Raw genomic sequence first — 21,158 nt, forward strand, 5'->3', positions numbered from 1 at the left:
ATCTTGAAAATAAAAGAGCCTGACAGTAAACCAAGAGTCCCTTAGGAATCTCCTTGTCTCATTACCCTTGTAAATCAGAAATGCAATAGCGCTATTCTAGGAGAAGTAGATGAGGATAGGTTTCTTGCATTTTACCTTGTGTTTGGCATTAGCATGGAAGATGCAAGAAGCCACGGTGTAGCTGGAATTGCTTCAGAAAACTTATACCTCATTTGCAATATTCCAGATAGCAACTTTGGGAGAGTGGTGTGTGTGTGTGTACATGCTAAAATGTAATTTTGAGACTTCAGAGGCTTTAAAGTAAAGTAGTGCTAGGTATCTTGGTTTTTCAGCAGGGGTGCATGGATGAAGGTCAGATGCGCTTGCCTGAGTATAGAATACAAATTCAGGGATTAATGGTACACTTTAAAACACAGTAATAGTCTTCCATGCCGAGATTGACTGAAACATCTTAGTAGATTTTGTGCAATGACGTTTCCTCAAATTATTTTACATGGCTCAGCTTCAAAGTGTTTCTCAGAGGAACTGCTGCAAGGGTAGTTTTGCCCCCAGTATAAGACTTGCTGGCATACAGAGCTGCTGTGGAATGAATGGGGGAAAAATTACCTCTTAAGTGTTTAAAATGGGGTCAGAGAGATGGATTATTCTGCAGTGATGGAAACTCATCTTCAAGGCCTCTAGTGGCTTGCATTCTCAGGGGGTGGATGGTCTGCTCTGTTTCCTTGCTAGGATAAAGGTGATTATTCATTTGTCCATTATCATATTCATTATCATATTAACTGATAGGACACTAGCTAATGAGTGATTTAAGACAGAGGCGGTAATTTTTGCATGTCCTTGCTGATCACATGGGTTAAGATACAGAGTGAGATGTCCTGGTTTGCTTTCCCTAATTGATTTTTCATTTGGAGCCAAACAGGGCATTGCAAATGCATGCTTTGCTGGGGTGAGGCCTGCACCATCACATAGGGTCCTGAGGGTGCCACTTCTGCCCTGTTCAGTGAGGGGAAGTGCACACAGAACCCCAATGAAATCCAAGGACGTCTTGCACAGTGCTGTAGTAGCATCACAGAATTACAGAATGACAACATGGTTTGGGTTGGAAAAGACCTTAATGATCATCTAGCACCAACTCCCCTGCCATGGGCCTCCCACCAGACCACGTTGCCCAAAGCCCCATCCAACCTGGCCTTGAACACTTCTAGGGATGGGGTATCCACAACTTCAACAATCTTGTGCTCGGTGTGTGTGTCTTTTCATACTGACTTTGCATCAAATTTTCCCACTCCTTTTCCCCTGCTGTTCTGCTTTCAACCACAGACTTTGCTGAAGGAAACATTCACCACAAGGCTCTGCTGATCTCGGTGACTGTCTGCAGCATACTTCTGGTGCTTATCATCATATTCTGCTACTTCAGGTAAATAATCAATACTTTACCAGCTAGTTAGCATTCTTCCCAACTTTTATCTTTTTAGAGACTCAAGAATTTGGAAACTTTTAGATGGACCTTAGGAAAAAAATGAAAGCTGTAATTTTTTGATGAGGAAAAAATGTGTTCACATTTGTCACAGGCATATCTGTGTGATATATTTCATATATAATCCTTCACTCAACAGCTTTAAAAGCCTTTCAGGTTGAAGCACAACCTTTACTGAAGGTGAGAAAGCCATAGGACAAAATTTGTACAGGACAAACAAAACTAACGCTTCTCAGTATATTTATGTGTTGAGGAACTGGTCATAAAAAGAGGGGGTACAGGAATGTAAGTATGTCTAGAATGTTACCATAATCTACACACATTATGTTTAAATAATTCCTTGAATTTTTTAAATACTCATGGATCCCATGACCCATATCTACTTTTGCTTCTAAAAGCCCCACTGCAGGCAATATGATAAAATTGGGTATTTACTTGGTCTATGTATTAAACTTAGTTAAGTTTCCGAAAGAAAAGCACCTGGTTGCTTTGCAAACATGTAGTAGACTGTAGTCTTCAAGTTTTATACTTAGAATTTTGATGATGAAAACAGTTTGCTAGAAATAAAACTGGAAACTCAGTGAGTCCAGCATATTCTTCAGGGAAGCTGAGGAAGCCAAGTGCCTACAAATGAAGCAAATGTGGAGAATAATGTGCATTACTCACTGTCCCCGTGTTCCTTGTATTCAAAGCTAATTTCAGTGTCATACAAAATGGCAGGTACAAACGGCAAGAGGCGAGGCCTCGCTACAGCATTGGGCTGGAGCAGGATGAGACCTACATTCCCCCTGGAGAGTCCCTGAAGGACTTGATTGAGCAGTCTCAGAGCTCAGGCAGTGGCTCCGGGCTCCCTCTCCTGGTAAGGAAGCAATATTATTTGAATGTCTACAAGGCAAAAAGTAGAAGACAAAATGTTGCGCAAGAAATGATACTTGTGTCTGAAAGGAGGCAATGTGTCATTGGTTATTGTTTATTTTTTATTATTATTTTATTTATTTTCTCCCGGAATTGATGGTGATTTAATCTTTAGAATGAAGATATTTTTTTTTCTATGTAGACTAAGCCAAAAAGTTTTTGTTTTATTTTTCTTCCCCTAAATTCAGCTCAGTTCTTAGCTTAGATACCATAGGGAAAATAGAGACCAATAAAGCCCAGAAAATTTATCAGGATTTATCCCAGTGCAAAGGACAGCGTCTGGCCTGCAGTCTTATTTTCTCGCTTTTTATGTGCAACACACAATAGCATTTCCAACACTGACATGTAGGCTTTATGTGAAAGGAACTGCAATTCATCAAATGTGGAACCTTTTTATGTGCAGACTTCACTTTGCATTCAGAAGTCAAGAGCGAATTATTTTTCCTTGTACTGAGGTAATCTCAAAGGTTAAAGGCATGGGGATGGAGTGTACTTTATCATTATTTCTGAACTGACTCCAAGATGACTGAACCCCCTGAGCTCACATGCTGAAAAGGCAGTGGTTTTACATTCTGTAGCATAACAGTTCTGTTCAACACTTTGTCTTCTTAAGGGCCGTCATTGCTTTTTAGCACTTAAAAAAAAAAAAAAGAAAAAAAAAGAAAAAAAGAAGAAAAAAAAGACGTGAATTAGATTTCATTTTCATTTTTTCATGTATTATATGTATCCTCTCCCCACACAAACACCCTTCTACCAAATTTGTTAGTTTGTAGTGAACCTATTCCGCTGATGTTGTCCAGTTTCAAAGTACTATTTATCTGTGTTTTTGTTCGTTTGTTTGTTTCCCCTCGGATCTTATTTTTTACACCCTAAAGAGAAAATAAATGAGAAGCTTTGTAATTCCGTGAAATGAGGAAACAGGCTGAGTGGCTGGCTAAAAGTTCTTTCGCTGTAGCAGGAGTAAGAACTTAGAGCCTCATTTTAGACACGTGCTAGTTTCTTTTGAAATCCAATTTTGTGACAATTAACATAGCTGTCGAAGAAAAAAGCCAAGCCGACAAGTGGACATTGTGACTGGTTCTGAGCATGGAAAAGGCATGGTTGTTTTTCTCCTTTGAGAGAAACTCCATTATTTACATTTAGGCTTTAAGAAAGCTCTGTCATACCCCATACCTACATCCCTTTAGCAGCCGTGGAAAGGATGGATCATGCTTATGATGGAGAACCATTTGTAATGAGAGCGTCCAATTTATTTAACTGTGAGGAGCTCTTAATATTTTTATTTTGCTTTTTGCATGCCTTCCACATCAACATCTTGGTCTGTGCTTGGTGCTTCTGAGATGCTTGAAGATGGGACCTGTGGTCTTACTAGTGTCCCTAGCTCTCTCCCTGCCTATGAAAGTGTATGCATTTTCTCCAGACTTTCCCTTTAAATAGTGATTTTCTGTGGAAGAGAAGAAAAACGAGAGCTATAATGAAACTTGCACATGGTAATAAATGTTTGCTGTATTTCCCAGACAGCTACAACCACTACAGGCTCACTGGAAATGCACGGATTAATACCTCTGGGCCCATGCCTTGAAATAAGTGGATAGAAAGTGCCTGGCAATAATGCTCTAGACTTTATTGTGAAAGAATTTGTTTTCAACTGCTTTATTTCATATTCAAAGAATGAAACATCCAAATTTATTATTTCAGAAAAGCAAGCTGCAAATTTATTACAAAATGTTAGGTTATGACAAACAGTAATGTCTTCCTTCTGTGCAGAGCATTTATTCCAATGAGTGTAGATATTACACCAAAACCAAGCATTAACCAAGATTTTATCAATACTTTGACATTCAGGAAGCATTCTTTTTCCTGGGCTGTTTATACCTCTGACAGAAAAGTTTGCTGCAGGTCAAACACTGCCAATCAAATTTTAAACAGGGTGGCAAAACATGAAATTTTAAATAAAAAGCTTTGAGCCAACAGGCTGGGGTGCACAATCGAGTCTGTGTGAGCAAGCAGAACCCTACTGCCCAACACAACAAGATGTTTATGCATAACTAATGCTCCAGTAAATCCACATGTAAAATCAAGGAAAGAAATTAGATGCTGGGAAAGTAAAGGAGAGAGAATTTTTTCGGTGGTGTGTATGAAGAGTTTGCAGATTTACAGAGTTTGGTCCCTACCTTTTCATGTATGATTTTTTTTTTTTTTGTAATTCCTCTTCCAATGAATTTTTCTTTTCAGTAGACTGCACCCCAGTCTTAGGAATAAACTTCTCTGTTCACAATATTGAAGTTACAAAAGATTCACTTGTCTAAATTTTCATCTGCATTAGATGGAGACATTTAGCTGAAGATCAGAAAAATGGAATGCAGAAAGTAAAATAGTTGGTACTTGGGTTGATTCCAGTCAAGGAGAGAAAATATAGGGACATGTAATTTTACCTGACCTGTCATGAAACTCCAGCAACAAAATAAAATTTAAAAATAAATTATAAAACAAAAACACAACACTAAATAATTTGCATGAACACATCATTCAGCATACTTGTAGAATCAGTTCATCCAACAATTTTGGTTAACCAATTTGTTCTAAAAATCATAATCAGATTCACGAGAGGGCTAAATTCCTTAAAATAATGTAAATAGGTCACAGTAAATCGTTCGACCAGTTCTAGCAAGAGAAAACCAGGTTAAGGCCTTCACATAGTATTCTGCCGCCTGAAAACCCATAACAGAAATGTGTTTTTCATTTTCTTAATGTAATTTAATGAGAAACTTTTCATCATTAAGTATTGTAATTTCATGTACTTTATGATGCCATTACATATATTTGCACAAATTAAGTTATTTGATATAACTGCATTATTGTTCAGGATACATTTTTAACATGGGCAGAATAGAAAGCAACAATGCTAAAATAACATTACACAATGCTAAAGCAAAATTCCAGTGTAATATAACTATTGTTCGATCACTATATGAGAATATAAAAGAGAATAAATCAACTTAAAAAATTCAGGCTGATCTCTGCTCTTGGCTTTCAATGAGGTTAATCAAAAATAATGGCACTGCAGCCACCATCTTGGAAGACTAATAATAGGTAGCAGGGCTGAAAAAATGGGATCCTGTTTAAATTGAAACAGAAGAAAGATGGAACTTTTGAAATAGCTTTGCATAAATGCCATTGCATATTTTTCTTCTTTAAATTGTCTAATATGAAAGCCAGTAATTTATTTACAAAACAAATGGTAATAGACCTTACCTAATAGCTTCTGAATTTGGCTTTGGACGTGCATTCATACTGCAGGGTGATTGTGGCTGTCCTGCTCTGCACTACCAAACTGATAGTCTCACTGGTCCTCCCAGGGATAATGAAGGAAGTAAATTATTTTTAAATCAGGATTTGATCGTTCTTGTCATCCAGGGTTGGAAAAATATTCGGGATTACATTAAATGAATGTGATTTCATAGGGATTCAGACAGTGCAGACTTGCTGCAATAAGCCACTCAAGAGTTGTGTATGGCTGATTTTACCAATAACATGGGCCAGACGAAAAACCCTAGGGAAAAGAAAAAAAAAAAAAAGAAAGGAAAAGGAAAAGGAAAAGGAAAAGGAAAAGGAAAAGGAAAAGAAAAAGAAAAAGAAAAAGAAAAAGAAAAAGAAAAAGAAAAAGAAAAAGAAAAAGAAAAAGAAAAAGAAAAAGGAAATGGAAAAGGAAAAGGAAAAGGAAAAGAAATTGCACTGGAGTCTATAACATTATTTTCTTTCAACGTTCTGTAAAATCCTACCACTCCAAAAAATTTTAGATGTGGAGGGAAACATCTTAATGTCCTATTATACTAGGGTGAGGCTGAGTCAACCGTCAGCACCAGTGAGTTGTGTTGCAGCATCTACCTTAGATTTTCTTCTGTGAACTTTTAGAAATATGTGCTCTTCAGAAATGCTGCAATCCTATTTTAGTCTCTGTTTGTCCAAGGTTTTTTGTAGTCTTAAATGTTCGCTAAGTGTATATTCAGCCCACCTGCTACACGTAGTCTGTGTTCGTATGAAAGGTACCTCTGCAATGCTGCTGAGTTTGCTAGAGCTGCACAAATGCTTTGATTTTAGTGTCAGTTCATAGTACAGCCACAAGAAAAAAAATGATACAAACACTAGAAAGTGCATATTTAAAGCTGTACTTCCCTATCTTTGGGAACATCAATTCTTATTTTCTATTCCTATAAAATTATTATATTTATTAAAATGAATGTAGGCATGTGGATCCTAACTGTGCAAGCAATGGCTGTGGTTCCTAACACCAAATTAGAATTTTGAAATTATTAGGCATGGGGTTTTCAAGGAAGGTGATAGGAAGATGCTCACAGTAGTTTTGGTGCTGCTCTGGTCTTTGGTGCTGATGGGAGTTTTGGAACTGCTCTGGGCTCTTCTTGAGTCCCAGTCTTGAGTCTTAAAGGTGTTGAGTACATAAGGCTTTGGAATTGGGATGGGATTCTTCACAGGGACAGGAATGACCACAGTAGTGCTGTACCTTGGAGCAAAATGAGGAGCATCTGTATGGCAAAGCTTTTGCTGAAATGCATTTTTCAGTGGCTGCATACTCCCAGTCCCATCAGGCTTGCTGTGCAGAGAGGATGCAAAGAAGGACGGACATAAATGCAAAAAATATCTGCAGAGTGAATTCTCACTGTGTGTCTTGGCATTTTACAGGTTCAAAGAACCATAGCAAAACAGATTCAGATGGTGAAACAGATTGGAAAAGGTCGCTATGGGGAAGTCTGGATGGGAAAGTGGCGTGGCGAAAAGGTAGCTGTCAAAGTGTTTTTTACCACGGAGGAGGCCAGCTGGTTCAGAGAAACAGAAATCTACCAAACTGTCCTGATGAGGCATGAAAATATTCTTGGTGAGTGAAATATGAAAGATCACTATTAGATAGTGACAGCTTTCTTAAGTTTAATAACTTTGTATTTGTTGTTGTCTTACGCGCTTTCTCATGTGCTTTGTTACCTGCTGTGCTCTGCAGTTAGTCTCCCTGCACTTTTGGAAAGGAAAATGTTTGAAAGATTCCTTTGCAGGTAAAAAAAAAAAAAAAAAGGGGATGGGGGATAGTGCTCCAAAAATCGCACATCTGGCTCTGCCACCAGTATTAGAGTATATAGGCTTTCTGAAAATATGTTAAAGGCTAAAGGTGAGGCATAGGTACATGTAAGTAACATAAAAGAAGTTAAATGCATTGTTAAAATAAAAGTGTTGAAGTGGCTGAGACTTCTGGCTCCTGGGTAGTCAAAAATCACCTTGAGAAGTATTAATCTGCAAATCTTTCTTTTTTCTTTTTTTTTTTTTTTTCAGGATTCATTGCTGCAGACATTAAAGGCACAGGCTCTTGGACCCAACTGTACCTCATCACTGATTATCATGAGAATGGCTCCCTTTATGACTATCTAAAATCTACCACCTTGGACACAAAAGCCATGCTAAAACTGGCTTATTCCTCCGTTAGTGGCTTGTGCCACCTACATACGGAGATCTTCAGTACGCAAGGCAAACCAGCTATTGCCCACCGTGACCTAAAAAGTAAGAATATCTTGGTGAAAAAGAACGGAACCTGCTGTATAGCAGATTTGGGCTTGGCTGTTAAATTTATTAGGTGAGTAGAGATAGCAGGGTGAGGGAAAGTTGGTTAATCAGCCTCACGCTGGTGGTGGTGATCTGTGTGTGAGTGTGCACGTTTGAGCAAGCACCCACAGCATGCATACATTGCCTTCACACTGTGCTCACCCATACATAAGATGAGGCTACCTATGTAGATGTTGCATAAACACGTAATGCAGATGTAGAAATAGTCACTTTCAAATTATTAAGCACATTGGTTGCATCTGTGCATATGGTTAGCTTTCATCACTGACTGCTCAATATCAACCTGAATATTACTACTACCCCGTGCTAAAAGGATGTGGCACAAACAGGTTGAATTGACATCAATAAACTTGTCACTGAAGCTTTCAGCTTGTCTGGTCTCTAAATAATTCACTCACAACTTATAGAGAATAATATTAATCATTTGCACATGCTGCTAATTGGGATTTATTGAAAAGCTCCCCATTTGGGCTGTGTTTTGTTTCATTTCCGACAAATCAAATTGCTGAAGTACAGATTTGATTTTTGAAATGGCTTTTAAATTTGATTTTAAAAAAATGGTTATGTGTCTAAATAACTTAGAAGGACCATACAAGTAGGACTTACTCACTCCTGGGATTCATAAAGAAGTCATTGTGATCTGACAGCTGGTTGCTCTGTTCAGGAGCTTGAGCTCTCGGCACTGGTCCTGGTGGAGATGCGCGTTACAAATTCTCTGATTTTCCTGAGCACAGAAATGTGGCCATAGGCTGAAGGTTTCCATTTCAGAGGTCAGCTTTGAAACTGTGGGTTCCCTTAAGTATATGTGTATAAAAAAAGCTGTACAAATCTTGAACTGAAATTATTCAGAGTGTAGAGTTTTACGTGCTCTTCTCACTAGTGACTTATCCACCAAGTTTCTTGAGACCTTTCATTTATGAAGCTGACCTTTCTTTAGGAGATGAGAAAGGAACAATTTTACTTTGGGGAGAAGGGGCCTAGAAAACAACAAGTTGGAAATACACTATTTGCCGTAAAAGTTTCAGGGCAGAAATTCACCCTTTGCAGGCATACTTTGCCTAAGAAACGCAGAGTAGCACCCTGTTTAGGTATGAACTGAAAAGTAGGAATGACCAAGTGTCTCTGTAAAAAGGTGAAATATATATTCCTCGTTATCTGAATGGAATTTGCTTTGCATAACATGTTTTCATACAGAATTCTTCCTTAAAGAGCATTTCACAGGCAATGATCAGAAACAGAAAAAAAAAAAGTAGGTGAAAGGGATGTGCTATACTGAAAAAAATAAATTTAGTAAAGTTCTTTGCATTTATCATTTTATTCAAAATATTGCAAGGCAGTGCAGGTCAGTAGATTTATGTAAAGTTTTTTGAGGTATACACAAATGCCAACAGCGCATGTATGATTTAATGTAGCTGACTGGATGTACCTCACACTTGGCTTTTTTATCATTTTCATACTTGTAGGTGAAGAAAATTATGGGAGTCATGATTATTCTCTTGAGATTTTGTGGTATTCGTCACATGTAAAAGATTTCAGTTTTGAAGTTAGGGAAAGGGAAATAAACCTTTCTAAACAAACCACAGTGTATGCCATATATCGAACTTTTTAAAACATTACAATTGGTACAGCTGAATCTGAGGTAATAATAAAAAAATATCCAATAACACATTAAGTGTATGTTTACTTCCATACTATCTAACATAGTAATGCATGTCAGATATGCGTTTACTCCTCTGGTCGGTGTGTGAGATGTCACACCTTTGGTTATTTTCTTTTACACAATCCCATCTGTGCGTTTGTACTTCTTGATGTGTAAAGGCTGGGAAAGATCAAACATAATGCACACATGAAACATAGTTAGCCTCATCTTCCTTGCAAATCTGATTTGCTGTAGCTAAACGATACTGCCTGGGCTACTTAGTGTCCTCCATTAATTGCTAAGACTGAAGCATTACGTGGTGGAGTATGTTAAGAAAATAGCATTTAATGAAGATTTGATTGTTTTCACCAGCATTAGAGTTCAGTCTAATGCTAATGAAATCTCACAAATGTTACAGCATCCCTGTTGAGTTTTATCTCCATCGTGGTTCTGCATTTGGATGCTTAATACAGCCTCAGGCAAGGCAGCCTTTTAGGAAGGGTTGAGTTCACACTAGGAGACTTTCTTTGTAAGAATTGTTCCATTAAGATTATACACTACTTTTGACCTTGTTTGAGAGTGAATGTGGTTTGAATTTACTACTTCTCCCATCTAAATTGCTTTCTTTTCAAGCCACGTCATTGCATGTTTGATGCCTTTTTTTTTTTCCTTTTTATTTTAGTGATACAAACGAGGTAGACATACCTCCAAACACCCGCGTAGGAACAAAACGCTATATGCCTCCTGAGGTGCTGGATGAAAGCTTGAATAGAAATCACTTTCAGTCGTACATCATGGCTGATATGTACAGTTTTGGACTCATCCTGTGGGAGATAGCCAGGAGATGTGTGTCAGGAGGTAAACAGCAAAAATACCTTTTTAATAGCTGGGAGGCCACTTCTCACTGTGTCACTGAAACCCACAATTTGTTCATAAGCCCAAATCTTTCATTACATCCTTTTCTCTGAGTCGTTATTTTTGCTGTAATAAACACACGTGGATAATCCATGCAGGTAACTCGTAATTTCTCTTTTCTCATTGAAACTTACTTTAAAGCATCAGTCAGCGCTATTTCAACAGCAAAGACGTATGCTGGATTTTAATGGCCTGTTTGAAGGCAGCAGATGCCTGCACTGCAGAAGGAATTTGGAACTTTTTTTTCTTTTTTTTTTTTTGTTCTGAAGGCAGCACATTTTTGCTGGACTGCGGGCATTCAGCTATTTTAGCAGAAAAAAAAAATAAATAAAAATTCTTCTTTTCGTTAGTGTTAAATACAAGAAGACAAACAAGTTGGGGGTATGCAGTGACACTGTTTAAACAAATAATTATGTACAAAAACAAGTAGAAAAAAGCAGGTACCAGTCATGTGTCTCATTTCTTTCTGGTACCAGGCATTCAAGCGCGGGGAAAGCAATGATAAAGCAATGCAGCCAGCTGCAGGGCTGGGGCAAAGATCCCTTCATATCTGCATAGGTTGTGTGCACTTTCTGCACATATCGCTCAGTGCAGCACAAAAATGATGGCTGTTATTACCTCTATTTTGCCACTGAGGAAAGTTAAATGCAGAGAAATGACTTGGCAGCAGTTACACACCAGATTGGTGGCAAGTACAGAGAAGAGCATGTCTCTTGGGTTTGTGCTACCTTCACCAGGCTTTATTGATTTTTAAAGCCTGCAGTATTGTGCTGAATGCTTGCTCTGGGCTTACCCTAGAGGAGCTGAATTTCACTGGTGAGCAAAGTGATCCCTGTGTTTACACATTGGTAAAGTATATTGCAGTGATGCTGTGTAAATTCTGTAATGCCATCATCATCATTACTGTGCAGAAAGAACACCTTGCCATTTTCTGAAAAGGCAGAGAGTTAATATATACCAGGCCCACCGATATGAGGGAAACCTAACTCAGGGTTTACTGTCCTCCTAATTACTCTGATATGGGCCCATTGCTGAAAAATTGTTCTTTTTTATGGTAACTTATTGGAGATTGCTAGACTGGACAGCAGTGACAGAAAGAGTCTCGCTTGGCAAGTAATTGATAATTACATTTGGAGCTTGGCTGTAGTGTAAACTTCCAGGGCAGCAAAGTCCTTTTTGGAAATGAATCTAATCATTAAACAGTACGGATATTTTCTCAGCATATTACACCCTATGCTGTCTTTGATATAACTCCAAGAAAATTCATTTCAGGAGAAGGGATGGCTGGAATCAGAGGGAGCAGTAGGTGAATAATGGATATGCAGACTGTCTCTGACTGCTGGGTATGCACGCCCTGCTGCCCTACAGGGGACAAGAATGGCAAAGGATCAAAAAATAAGCTTTCTCTCCAGCAAAGCCATGAGCTAGTATGCTCTGTGGCTGCTCACTGCACTATGTGCATGAAACTCAAATAGTAAAGGCAAAAACTGAATGAGAATTAAAGCAAAGTAGACATAGCTGGGTACGTGGCAGAGGGTAACACCTTATGGTCAACGTGATTAAAAAAAAAGAAAAGGGAAGAGGATAGTGGAAAATGTCTTCTGCAAGTGATTTGCACCTGCTTGTTTCTTTCAGGAATAGTTGAAGAATACCAGCTTCCATACCACGACCTTGTGCCCAGCGACCCCTCCTATGAGGACATGCGGGAGATAGTGTGCATCAAGAGGCTGCGCCCTTCATTTCCCAACAGATGGAGCAGTGATGAGGTACCATCCCCTTTAAAACACAGCCTGGGCTTTAATACTCAACTTGTTCTGGGCCAGCTTTAGTCAGAATGAGTGAGATTGACCTAATTGTGCGTCATTTTGAGTGAGGAGGAACTTCAGCACTGATGCAACAGGGCTTGGGAAGGAGACCAATGTTCTCAGACACCCCCATTGAAACTGCAGGTGTTGAGAGCCCCAGGAGCCGTTGCCTGTGATATTTGTGAGCAGGTTTTGTTGTTTGCTGTCTAACAGTTCACATAATGATAGCAGGCTGTACTTAGACCTTTCTAGTCACTCTGTTTTCGTCTAGCACTCATTTTGCTTTCCGCTCTCAACGTTAATGACGTTAAATCGGTAGCTAGCCAAAACTTCTGCAAGAGAAATTATTTTATAGTGGAGTGCACCGGGGGCGTACGTGGTATACTGGCAGCAACTTCAGTGTGTGCTGATGTGTTGGATGTGATTCCAACCTTGTTTCCTTTTTTTTTTTGAAAGAAGCAAATTTCTTCTGTCTGGTTGAAATGAAGTGAATATACAGCTTTTCTGTGATCACAGGTGTGCAGACTTGGAAACGCAATTTTGCCACAATTTTACATTAACATTAGCACTTGATATTGCAGTTCATAATTAAGGTATTGATATGCAATGAAAGCGCTACATCCAGGCTGCACAGAAGAGCAGCCCTTTCATCTTAAGAGAAACAACACTCATGTACCTCTTCACATTGCAGCATACAGGCCTACAGATGCAGCCTTTCAGAAGAGATGTAGGAATGCCAAAGAATGCTTTCCAAAGTCAAATTTGGATGTGTGAGGGGTGGGAGAGAACCTGATCTCTCACCACTGAGAGTTTGTAATGAAGCAACGTTGTGCTGGAGGAATTGGAGATGAACAGTTGATATACCACAGGCAAACCTGCCAACTGCAGCAGCAAGGCTATAGAGGGGCCATTAATCATGTTAATTAGTACAGTTTAATGCTTTAAAGTGTTCTACCGTCACAGAAGACAGCTGTCATTTGGGAATAGCAGTGTGTAGATGAATATTCTACAGGTAGATGAAAGATTGAGGTTACACAAATTGTGGGCGATTTGGGTATGTGAGGGAAAAATTAAACAACCTTCCTGCATGGCCAGAGGCTTGTGCAATTACTGATGTGGGAAGATCTGCCCAAGAACCCATCCTCTCACTCATCACACCCATCAGAGCCTTCAGACAGGGTGGGAACACCAGAGGAAGCGTGCTTGGTATCGATCCTTAGGAAGACTTCTGTGCAGGGGCACAAAGTGTGTGTTTGATCTCCTCACACACGTACTGAGGGTTGAGGAGGCATGTTGGAATTACTCTTCCTGGTTAATTGGTTAGTGTAACCAGTAATCCCACTTCAGGACTTCTATCAATGAGAGGCAAATGTGTTAGTGCATAAAGGCTAGTGTATGACCCAAATCTGTATATTCTGGAACATTAATTGTTGTTACATTATTATAAAATTAGGTTGGTTATATATTAACATACTATAAAGTTGTATATTATTGTAAGAGCAGTAAGTAAGGCCGGTCTGGCACTGCTAGGAAGTATTATCCTTAATGCCTTTCAGGGTCTGCACTGCTTCTGGGCCAGGACCCTTGTGGAAGTGGAGAACAAGGTGGACAGGATGGATAACTTTTTCTTTTCCTATTGTAGCAAGGAAGTTTTCAGGCAAAGTCGCTCTGCAGACCTCTTCTCTTTAGTTTTCCACCATTGCCACCCGCTGCAGTCTCACATCTTCCATTGATTTTCCTTCTGTTTCCCTCCGCAGTGCCTGCGGCAGATGGGGAAACTCATGATGGAGTGCTGGGCCCACAACCCTGCGTCCCGGCTCACAGCCCTGCGAGTCAAGAAGACGCTTGCCAAAATGTCAGAGTCGCAGGACATTAAGCTCTGATGGAGAAAAAGACAGCTCTCGTGAAGACACACGGAAACGGACTTTGTCTTGCAGGCAGAAGACATGGAGAGGTACCAGCAGTCCTCACTGATAAGTACCTCGAGTGCAGTCGTATTTAAGAGCAACTGTAAGTTTGTTTGACAGCTTTTGAGGAGACTGTCCTTGGTAAAAATCAGCTGAATTTTGACATACAAGGTTGGAAGAGGCTTGTCTGCCCTTGTTTACACGGGGAAATACAGTTTTAGTAACTGGTTTAAGATTATGCATGTTGCTTTCCATGAAAGCCACTTATTATTTTATTATTATTATTGTTATTATTATTATTTTGATTGTTTAAAAAGATACTGCTTTAAATTTTATGAAAATAAAACCTTTGGTTAGAAGTAAATAAGATGTATATTGTTACATTAAAAAAGAAAAAGAAAGAAACTGTGCTGAAGATGAAAGCAAAGTGACTTTTTCATTTATGAAGAGACTCTTGCACTCCAGCATCTAAAAAAGAAAGAGGGTCTGTGCAGCTTAGGGAAGCTGCATCCTAAAAGCCACCTTCCCACAGCCCAATGTACGTGAGTTGTTCTCCCAGTATAGATAGAGTCCAAATATGTCTCCACCATTGTAGACACGGGTTGAAGAAGTCTTGTGGATGGGTTGTCACTGGGGATATCACGTTGCATTGAAGACCATCAGAATCCATGTGAACATGGCACGCATGGTGTGAGTTGTTTGTTTGAAGAAGCTCTTTGTATTTCCAGGAAATCTCATGGAGGTGGTACCAGCATGATAAACAAGTGCCCTTCTTAGTTTTCTTTTCCACACACTACAGAATTAAACATTTTGAGTGCGTGGAAAAAAGAGGAGCAAGTTTACACACTTGGATCTGCTTACTAGACTTTTGTTAATGAGGGAAACTGCTGGTAAATGAAACTGCTGGAGCATACAAACAAGTCCAGTGGGTAGGAGAAAGCTCCTTGTGAAGAACAATTACTAACTTCTTGTGTAAAAGTGAAGTATCTATGTACAACCATAGCTTGAAAAAAATAATAATCCATGTTCCCTTTTTAAGGGAAAGCAAAGACCTGAAAAAAATCCCATTTATTTTGGATCAGTCCTTTTTTCCCTAAGCACAAGAAGAGCCGGTGCCCCCTGGCTGCAGCAGAAGCTGGCATGGAGGAGGAGTCTGGGACTTGGGCATGCACCAAGCTGGGCCCCATGCTCCTCTTGGGCTTGATGCCCTATGTCCAGCCACAGGCAGGACCTCCAGTGCTGGTGTTGGATCACCTCAAGGTGATCATCACTTCAGTGAGGGTTGTAAAGAAACAAGTCGTGGCTGGTTCTGTGGGACACTGCCTTAGAATTCACCCCAAAACACCTCTTCACTCAGCATTAGGGCACCGTGTGGGATGCTGTGGCAAAAGCATGTTTAAGACCACACTTTCAGGGCACCACACACTGAACATTTTGGCTGGAAGTTAAGCTGCCTTATTATTTTGATGGCTTTCCAGCAGCCTCGAAGCCTGCACACTAGTGGCAGTCAGCACCACCAGTCTGGGGCTGTGTAGTATCTCATAGCAGGAGGAGTTTTTAGAGGAGAACAGCAGGAAACAATTTGCCATCTTTCTCCATTCCTCCTTCCTGGGGCTGCAACAGTTGCTGCAATGTTATAACTATAGAAGGGGAAATGAGAGGTAACAAGATGACAAAAATATTCCCTATGAAGTATTTTCTTTGGAAAGGTCTGTGTTCTTCATCAGATTATCAAAGATGAGCTGTGTGGGATCTACCATTTTGCTCTTTATTTTCTTATTATTTCATATTTTTGCCTTCCTATGTCCTGTTTCCCTAGGTCGTGTTCAGTTTAATTCTGAAATAGGTCCTTACAAATGCTGCTTTGATTATGCTAAACCTATTTCAGAACTGAAATACTTGTCATGCTGGATTTAGCCTCAGCATTTATGTAATGCTGTGTTTTTTTTCTTCCCTTTTTGGACAAAACTGATTTATTTGTGGTAGGTAGGTAAATATAATTGGGGTTTGGCTTCGTAGCTCCCTGAAGGTATTTTTCTAGTTTGAAAAATTACCATTTAATACTTTCAAGCTAATGGAGAAAAATGCGTGAAGTTCAAGAGAATCAGCAAGACCTACATGATTATAGGTGTTAAAGTTTAATCGGAGGATTTTCATTAATTAGAGTGCTTTTATTTTTTTTTTCTTTTTTTTGCTTTCCAGTTTCCCTATACCCAAAAATACAAAAATCTCTGAGAATTAATAGTAAGCCAAATCCCATCCCCAGAGGGGAAATGCTGGTTTCTACTGTCTTTAATAAACAGAATGCTTGCATTAGTGAGGGCTGAATTTGCTGCCCTCTTTGGGTGCCTTCACTTGAAGACCTGTGGCCAAAAACGTACCTTTTTGTCTTAGTGACTTGAGTCAAATGGTTTCCATATTAACTCATTTTACCTTTTGCCTTCATGCCCTTTGCCTTATGAAACAAACCCAGTCCCAAAGGAGCTGGGTTCTCTTTGTTCTGTCAAAGCCAATGAGAAATGCACCTATGCAAGGCTGATGGCCAGGGTTGGGGGTAAAACTTGTGGAAATGGGGACATCGTGCTGATGTCCTAGCAGTAAGGGGCAGGCTTCATCGATCCTACACAAGGCACCTCTGAGCCCAGTCCTTGCAGGTCACACAGAAGGATGCCTTTCTCCTGCTGCATTATGTTTCACATCTGTTTTCCTCAAATAGATTTCTTTTTAACATTTTTAGTTATCATTTATTTCCCTGGAAGTGTTTTGGTGGGGGTTTTGCTGCCTGGTGATGGTTCCTGCCAATGGTTTGCTAGATGCGCTGCCCCTCCAAGCCCCCAGCACGTGCTATCAGTGTGCTGTGAGAGAAAGTCCAGTCGCTGGTTTTTCTAAATAAGTCTTATTTTTTTCAGTCCAAGAGAAAGGGATCTACGATACTGGTTGATAGGTTACATAAAGTGTATATGTTAAGTGTTCAAGTTTATGTGTTTTTATATATATATATATAAAATATATATATATTCAGTTGGGAGTCTGGAATAACTCCAGTATGTGGATTAAGAGTAAACTATTATGGAGGATAAAGCACTAAATAAAACATAATATTTATTTATGAAAATGCATAACTGACAAATCACTGCAACGGTGCTATATAGGAAAATAAATATATATATATATGAGAAGACACACATCTGAGAAAGCAGGGGTTCTGCAGTTATGTAAGTAGTGCCTGCCTATTTTCTCCCTAGACTCAAAAGGTGAGATTTCCCTCTCAAATCTTCTGCCCACTATAATCAATGATACTGTAAAATGATATTCCTAAGGCCAGAAAATGGCCTGAGGCAAGCTTCAAAGTCATTTCTTTTAGCACGGTGACATTTGAGTTGCCAGCTGCATGGCTGACTTTATGCAACACTCCAAATGAAATTATTTCAGTTTGAACATGTCTAGTGACTACATATTAGTACAGTTATTTTACCACCTCTGTAGCCTTTTAATGTCACTTCCAGATTTTGGTAGCTTCACAGTACGTTTTAATTTGGGCTTCGAAATCAGTGGTGAAGATAACCATAGTTTCAGTGCCCACAGGTTTGGAAATCCAGTTTTCCAATGTAAATCACTGAGGGAAGTTTAGTGACTTATTGGAATATAGTTAAGATGGCATAGCTAAGTGGGAGAAAAAGTAAAAAAGAAAAAAAAAAGAAAAAAAAAAGAGGAAGAGAGATGCCATCTAGCAACTGCTATCCTTTCTCTAGCACAAAGTTATTTCTATTAAAGAAAAGGTTGATGATATATAGACTAAGAAACTACTTGGTGTTCTTTTTTGAGAACCAGTGCCTTATTAAACCTGTAAATACTGTAATTAGAAAACTTGGGGAGCAAACTGTTCTATTGTATTTGTTCAAATTGTATATGGTTGTTTTAACATTCCCCCAAATAAAATTGTTTCCATCCCCCCATGAAGAATATTGCTTCTATTTCTGTTTACTTTTCATATATTTGAAAAGCACTACCTTTGGGTTTCATTTCACTGGTTAGATTATTTCGACCATGGCACATTTTATTTATTTATTTTTTATTTCTCTAAGGTTTGCCTTTTGAACAAACAAGTAAACAGTAAGATGCTGTGTGTGTTTCCACTGGCATTTAAAAAAAAAAAAAAAAAAAAAAAGCATCACTCCTTTCACAACTCAGTGAAGAGAGAAATAGTAATTAAAATAGTGTTATCACTAATTGAGCAGTTGCTTGCATTTTGTGGCTGATTATGTAAATCTATAGAAATTTGGCATTTGAGTAATATTTTTGTGAGCCCCCCCTATTCCTTCTTTCCCCTATGTATTTATGAATTATCACTACTATTTTTAATAGCACAAGAGGCACAGAAGGTAATCTGTGCACTGACTGATGCTCGATTTTCCAGCCTTGTGCTTCAGAAAAAAATAAAATTAAAAAAAGTTGCAGCTTACATATACTGCATCAGCTGAAACATGGCAATCCTTAGTGCTTAGAGGCATTAGAGTACATGTATCTATACATTCATATACATATCTGTATATATATTTACTTCCTGCACTCTCTTCTTCTTCTGCACTGCCACATTTCAGCACGTATCATGTAGCTCAGTGTTTATGAGTGTGTATCACCTTGCCAGTAATTTTCAGAGAAGCCTGTAAACAGCATTTTTCTTGGTGAGCTGCCTTTCGCCTATGACTGCACCTTGTCCTGTGGTGGTACAGCTGGCTCTGCTGACATTATATGGTCCCTGTGATGTGTTGTGTCACCTCCATTTGTCTCTGCCTTTCCCTACCAGCTCTGCCTCTGGGTCTTGATATTTTCTAGGTTTGGCTTTCTGGGGCAGTACTAGACTGTTCCTATTTTCCCTCCTCTTTGCTAGGTGTCTGGCTATTATTTAACTTTGGTCTTAAATACTTGTATTTTCATAGAATCACAGAATGGTTTGGGTTGGAAAGAACCATAAAGATCAGCTACTTCCAACCCCTGCCATGAGCAGGGACACCTCCCATTAGGCCACATTGCCCAAAGCCCCATCCAGCCTGGCCTTGAACACTTCCAGGGATGAGACATCCACAGCTTCTCTGGGCAACCTGTTCCAGGGCCTCACCACCCTCAGAGTAAAGAATTTCTTCCTTACAGCTAACCTAAGTCTACCCTTTTTTAGTTTAAAACCATTCCCCCTTGTGCTAGCCCTCCATGTATATCCCTGACAGAGTCCCTCCCAGCTTCCCTGTAGGCCCCATTTAGGTACTGCAAGGCTTCCTCAGAGCCTTCTCTTCTCCAGGCTCAACAACCCCAGCTCCCTCAGCCTTTCTTCATCGGAGAGGTGCTTCAGCTTTCTGATCATCCTCGTGGCCCTCCTCTGGACTCGCAGCCCTCCAGGAGGCTCTGAGTAGAGAAGGAGGATCACCTCCCTCGCCCTGCAGGCCACACTTTTTTTGATGCAGCCCAGGATACGGTTGGCTTTCTGAGCTAAAAGTGCACATTGCCAGCTCATGTTGAACTTCTCATCAACCTTCACCCCCAGGTCCTTCTCCTCAGGGCTGTTCTCAATCCATTCTCCACCCAGCCTGTATTTATGCTTAAATCTTCTTCAGCTGTAGGTGTTGCTGGGACTGTCCTGTTTTTATTCATGGCTGACAGAGTCATGCTACGGTCCCCAGCCAAAACTGGAGCTCAGCTTCCTTGTGCCTTTTGCTACATGGTAAGGAGAGTTGCAGTCCCACCTTCACATACAGAAATACCAAGAACAGACCTTCCAGGAGTCTCAAGAAAAATGCTAAGAGATGAGGTACCTCGAGGAAAAATCCCTCTAGATAAGGAAGAAACAGCTTGGACAGTGCAGAGACTGCAAGCTGCAGCAGATACAATCTGCAGGGATGTCAAAAAGCACAGGAAAATTCAAGCTCAGTAGTATGCACAGACAGGACAGGAATAGCGGGATGAAAGGCAAGGCACTTGTCTTCTGTAACAGCTAAGCATGCAAAGGGAAAACTGGAAGAGAAATCTGTCAGACACCATGAAATATACAGGCAGTGACTGGTATCCAAAGCAGGCATCTTCATTTCACAGAAATAAGCCCTGCCTGCAGCTCAGCTTTCTTTAGCCAGAATTACCACAGAAGTTATTCCCCATGCCCCTTAGGATACAGATCCTTCTTTGGTGTCATGGCCGCACGTCCTGTCACATGTAATCTACCTCTTCCTGTGACAGAGAGGATAATCGTCAGATTAAAAGAGAAGGGTGAACAGTTCTCCTTCCACACTGCCAAAGGTCCAACGGCTTTTGGACAGAGCAAACACGTCACCAGAGTTTGTGCTGTCCTCGCTGTGCTTTGCCTTCAGTCAGTGTTGGGCTTTGGCTCCGTAACAGGCTGGTGCTGCCAGGCTCCAGCTCCGGCCCCGATCGCTGCAAGGGCAACCACGCAAGCCAGGGCTGCACCCAGCCTCCCACAGAGTTACTGCAGGCTCTGTGCAAACAAACTGCAGGAGCCAGTGGGCGGATTGCCCACATCCCACTTGTAGCAGAGAAGCTGGGGAGATGGAGGAGCCATCCCCCACGGGTGGCCTTGTGGTGACGGGCTTTGCTGAGGTCTGCTGAACAGCCCAGCGGTGTCCCACACAGGCTAAGCAGCCCCAGCACTTGGCACTCGGCCACTGGAGATCACAGTAGCAATGTCTACAGGAGGAAAGATGAATAAATAAAGACACCTTAAACCCCAGGAAAAGGTTTCTGTAACCCAAGCACAAGGGAGGCTGGTTATATTAAAGGTGTGGCCTATTCCAGACGGCCTTCAGGGCCTGGCTCGTATGCTGATTGACAACTTCCCAGCTTTTTGGGTTGTTTTCTGTGTTTTGCTC

General features: G+C 40.2%; 1 protein-coding gene across 6 annotated transcripts in view; it reads left to right on the forward strand.

Annotated features, from left to right (window-relative positions):
• BMPR1B (bone morphogenetic protein receptor type 1B) overlaps nt 1-18,249 on the forward strand; it is a 259,932-nt gene extending 241,683 nt beyond the window's left edge. For all 6 annotated transcript variants that reach the window (XM_068681764.1, XM_068681766.1, XM_068681765.1 and 3 more), the window contains 7 exons: nt 1,321-1,417; nt 2,198-2,336; nt 7,094-7,286; nt 7,733-8,030; nt 10,342-10,517; nt 12,210-12,340; nt 14,137-18,249. In XM_068681764.1, coding sequence (XP_068537865.1) covers nt 1,321-1,417; nt 2,198-2,336; nt 7,094-7,286; nt 7,733-8,030; nt 10,342-10,517; nt 12,210-12,340; nt 14,137-14,262 — 1,160 coding nt within the window. In that variant the 3' untranslated portion in view covers nt 14,263-18,249. The remainder of the gene's footprint in view (nt 1-1,320; nt 1,418-2,197; nt 2,337-7,093; nt 7,287-7,732; nt 8,031-10,341; nt 10,518-12,209; nt 12,341-14,136) is intronic.
• Nucleotides 18,250-21,158: the final 2,909 nt, after the last annotated feature.

The sequence above is a fragment of the Anas acuta genome, chromosome 4 (genome assembly GCF_963932015.1).
Source record: "Anas acuta chromosome 4, bAnaAcu1.1, whole genome shotgun sequence".
Taxonomy (NCBI): Eukaryota; Metazoa; Chordata; class Aves; order Anseriformes; family Anatidae; genus Anas; species Anas acuta.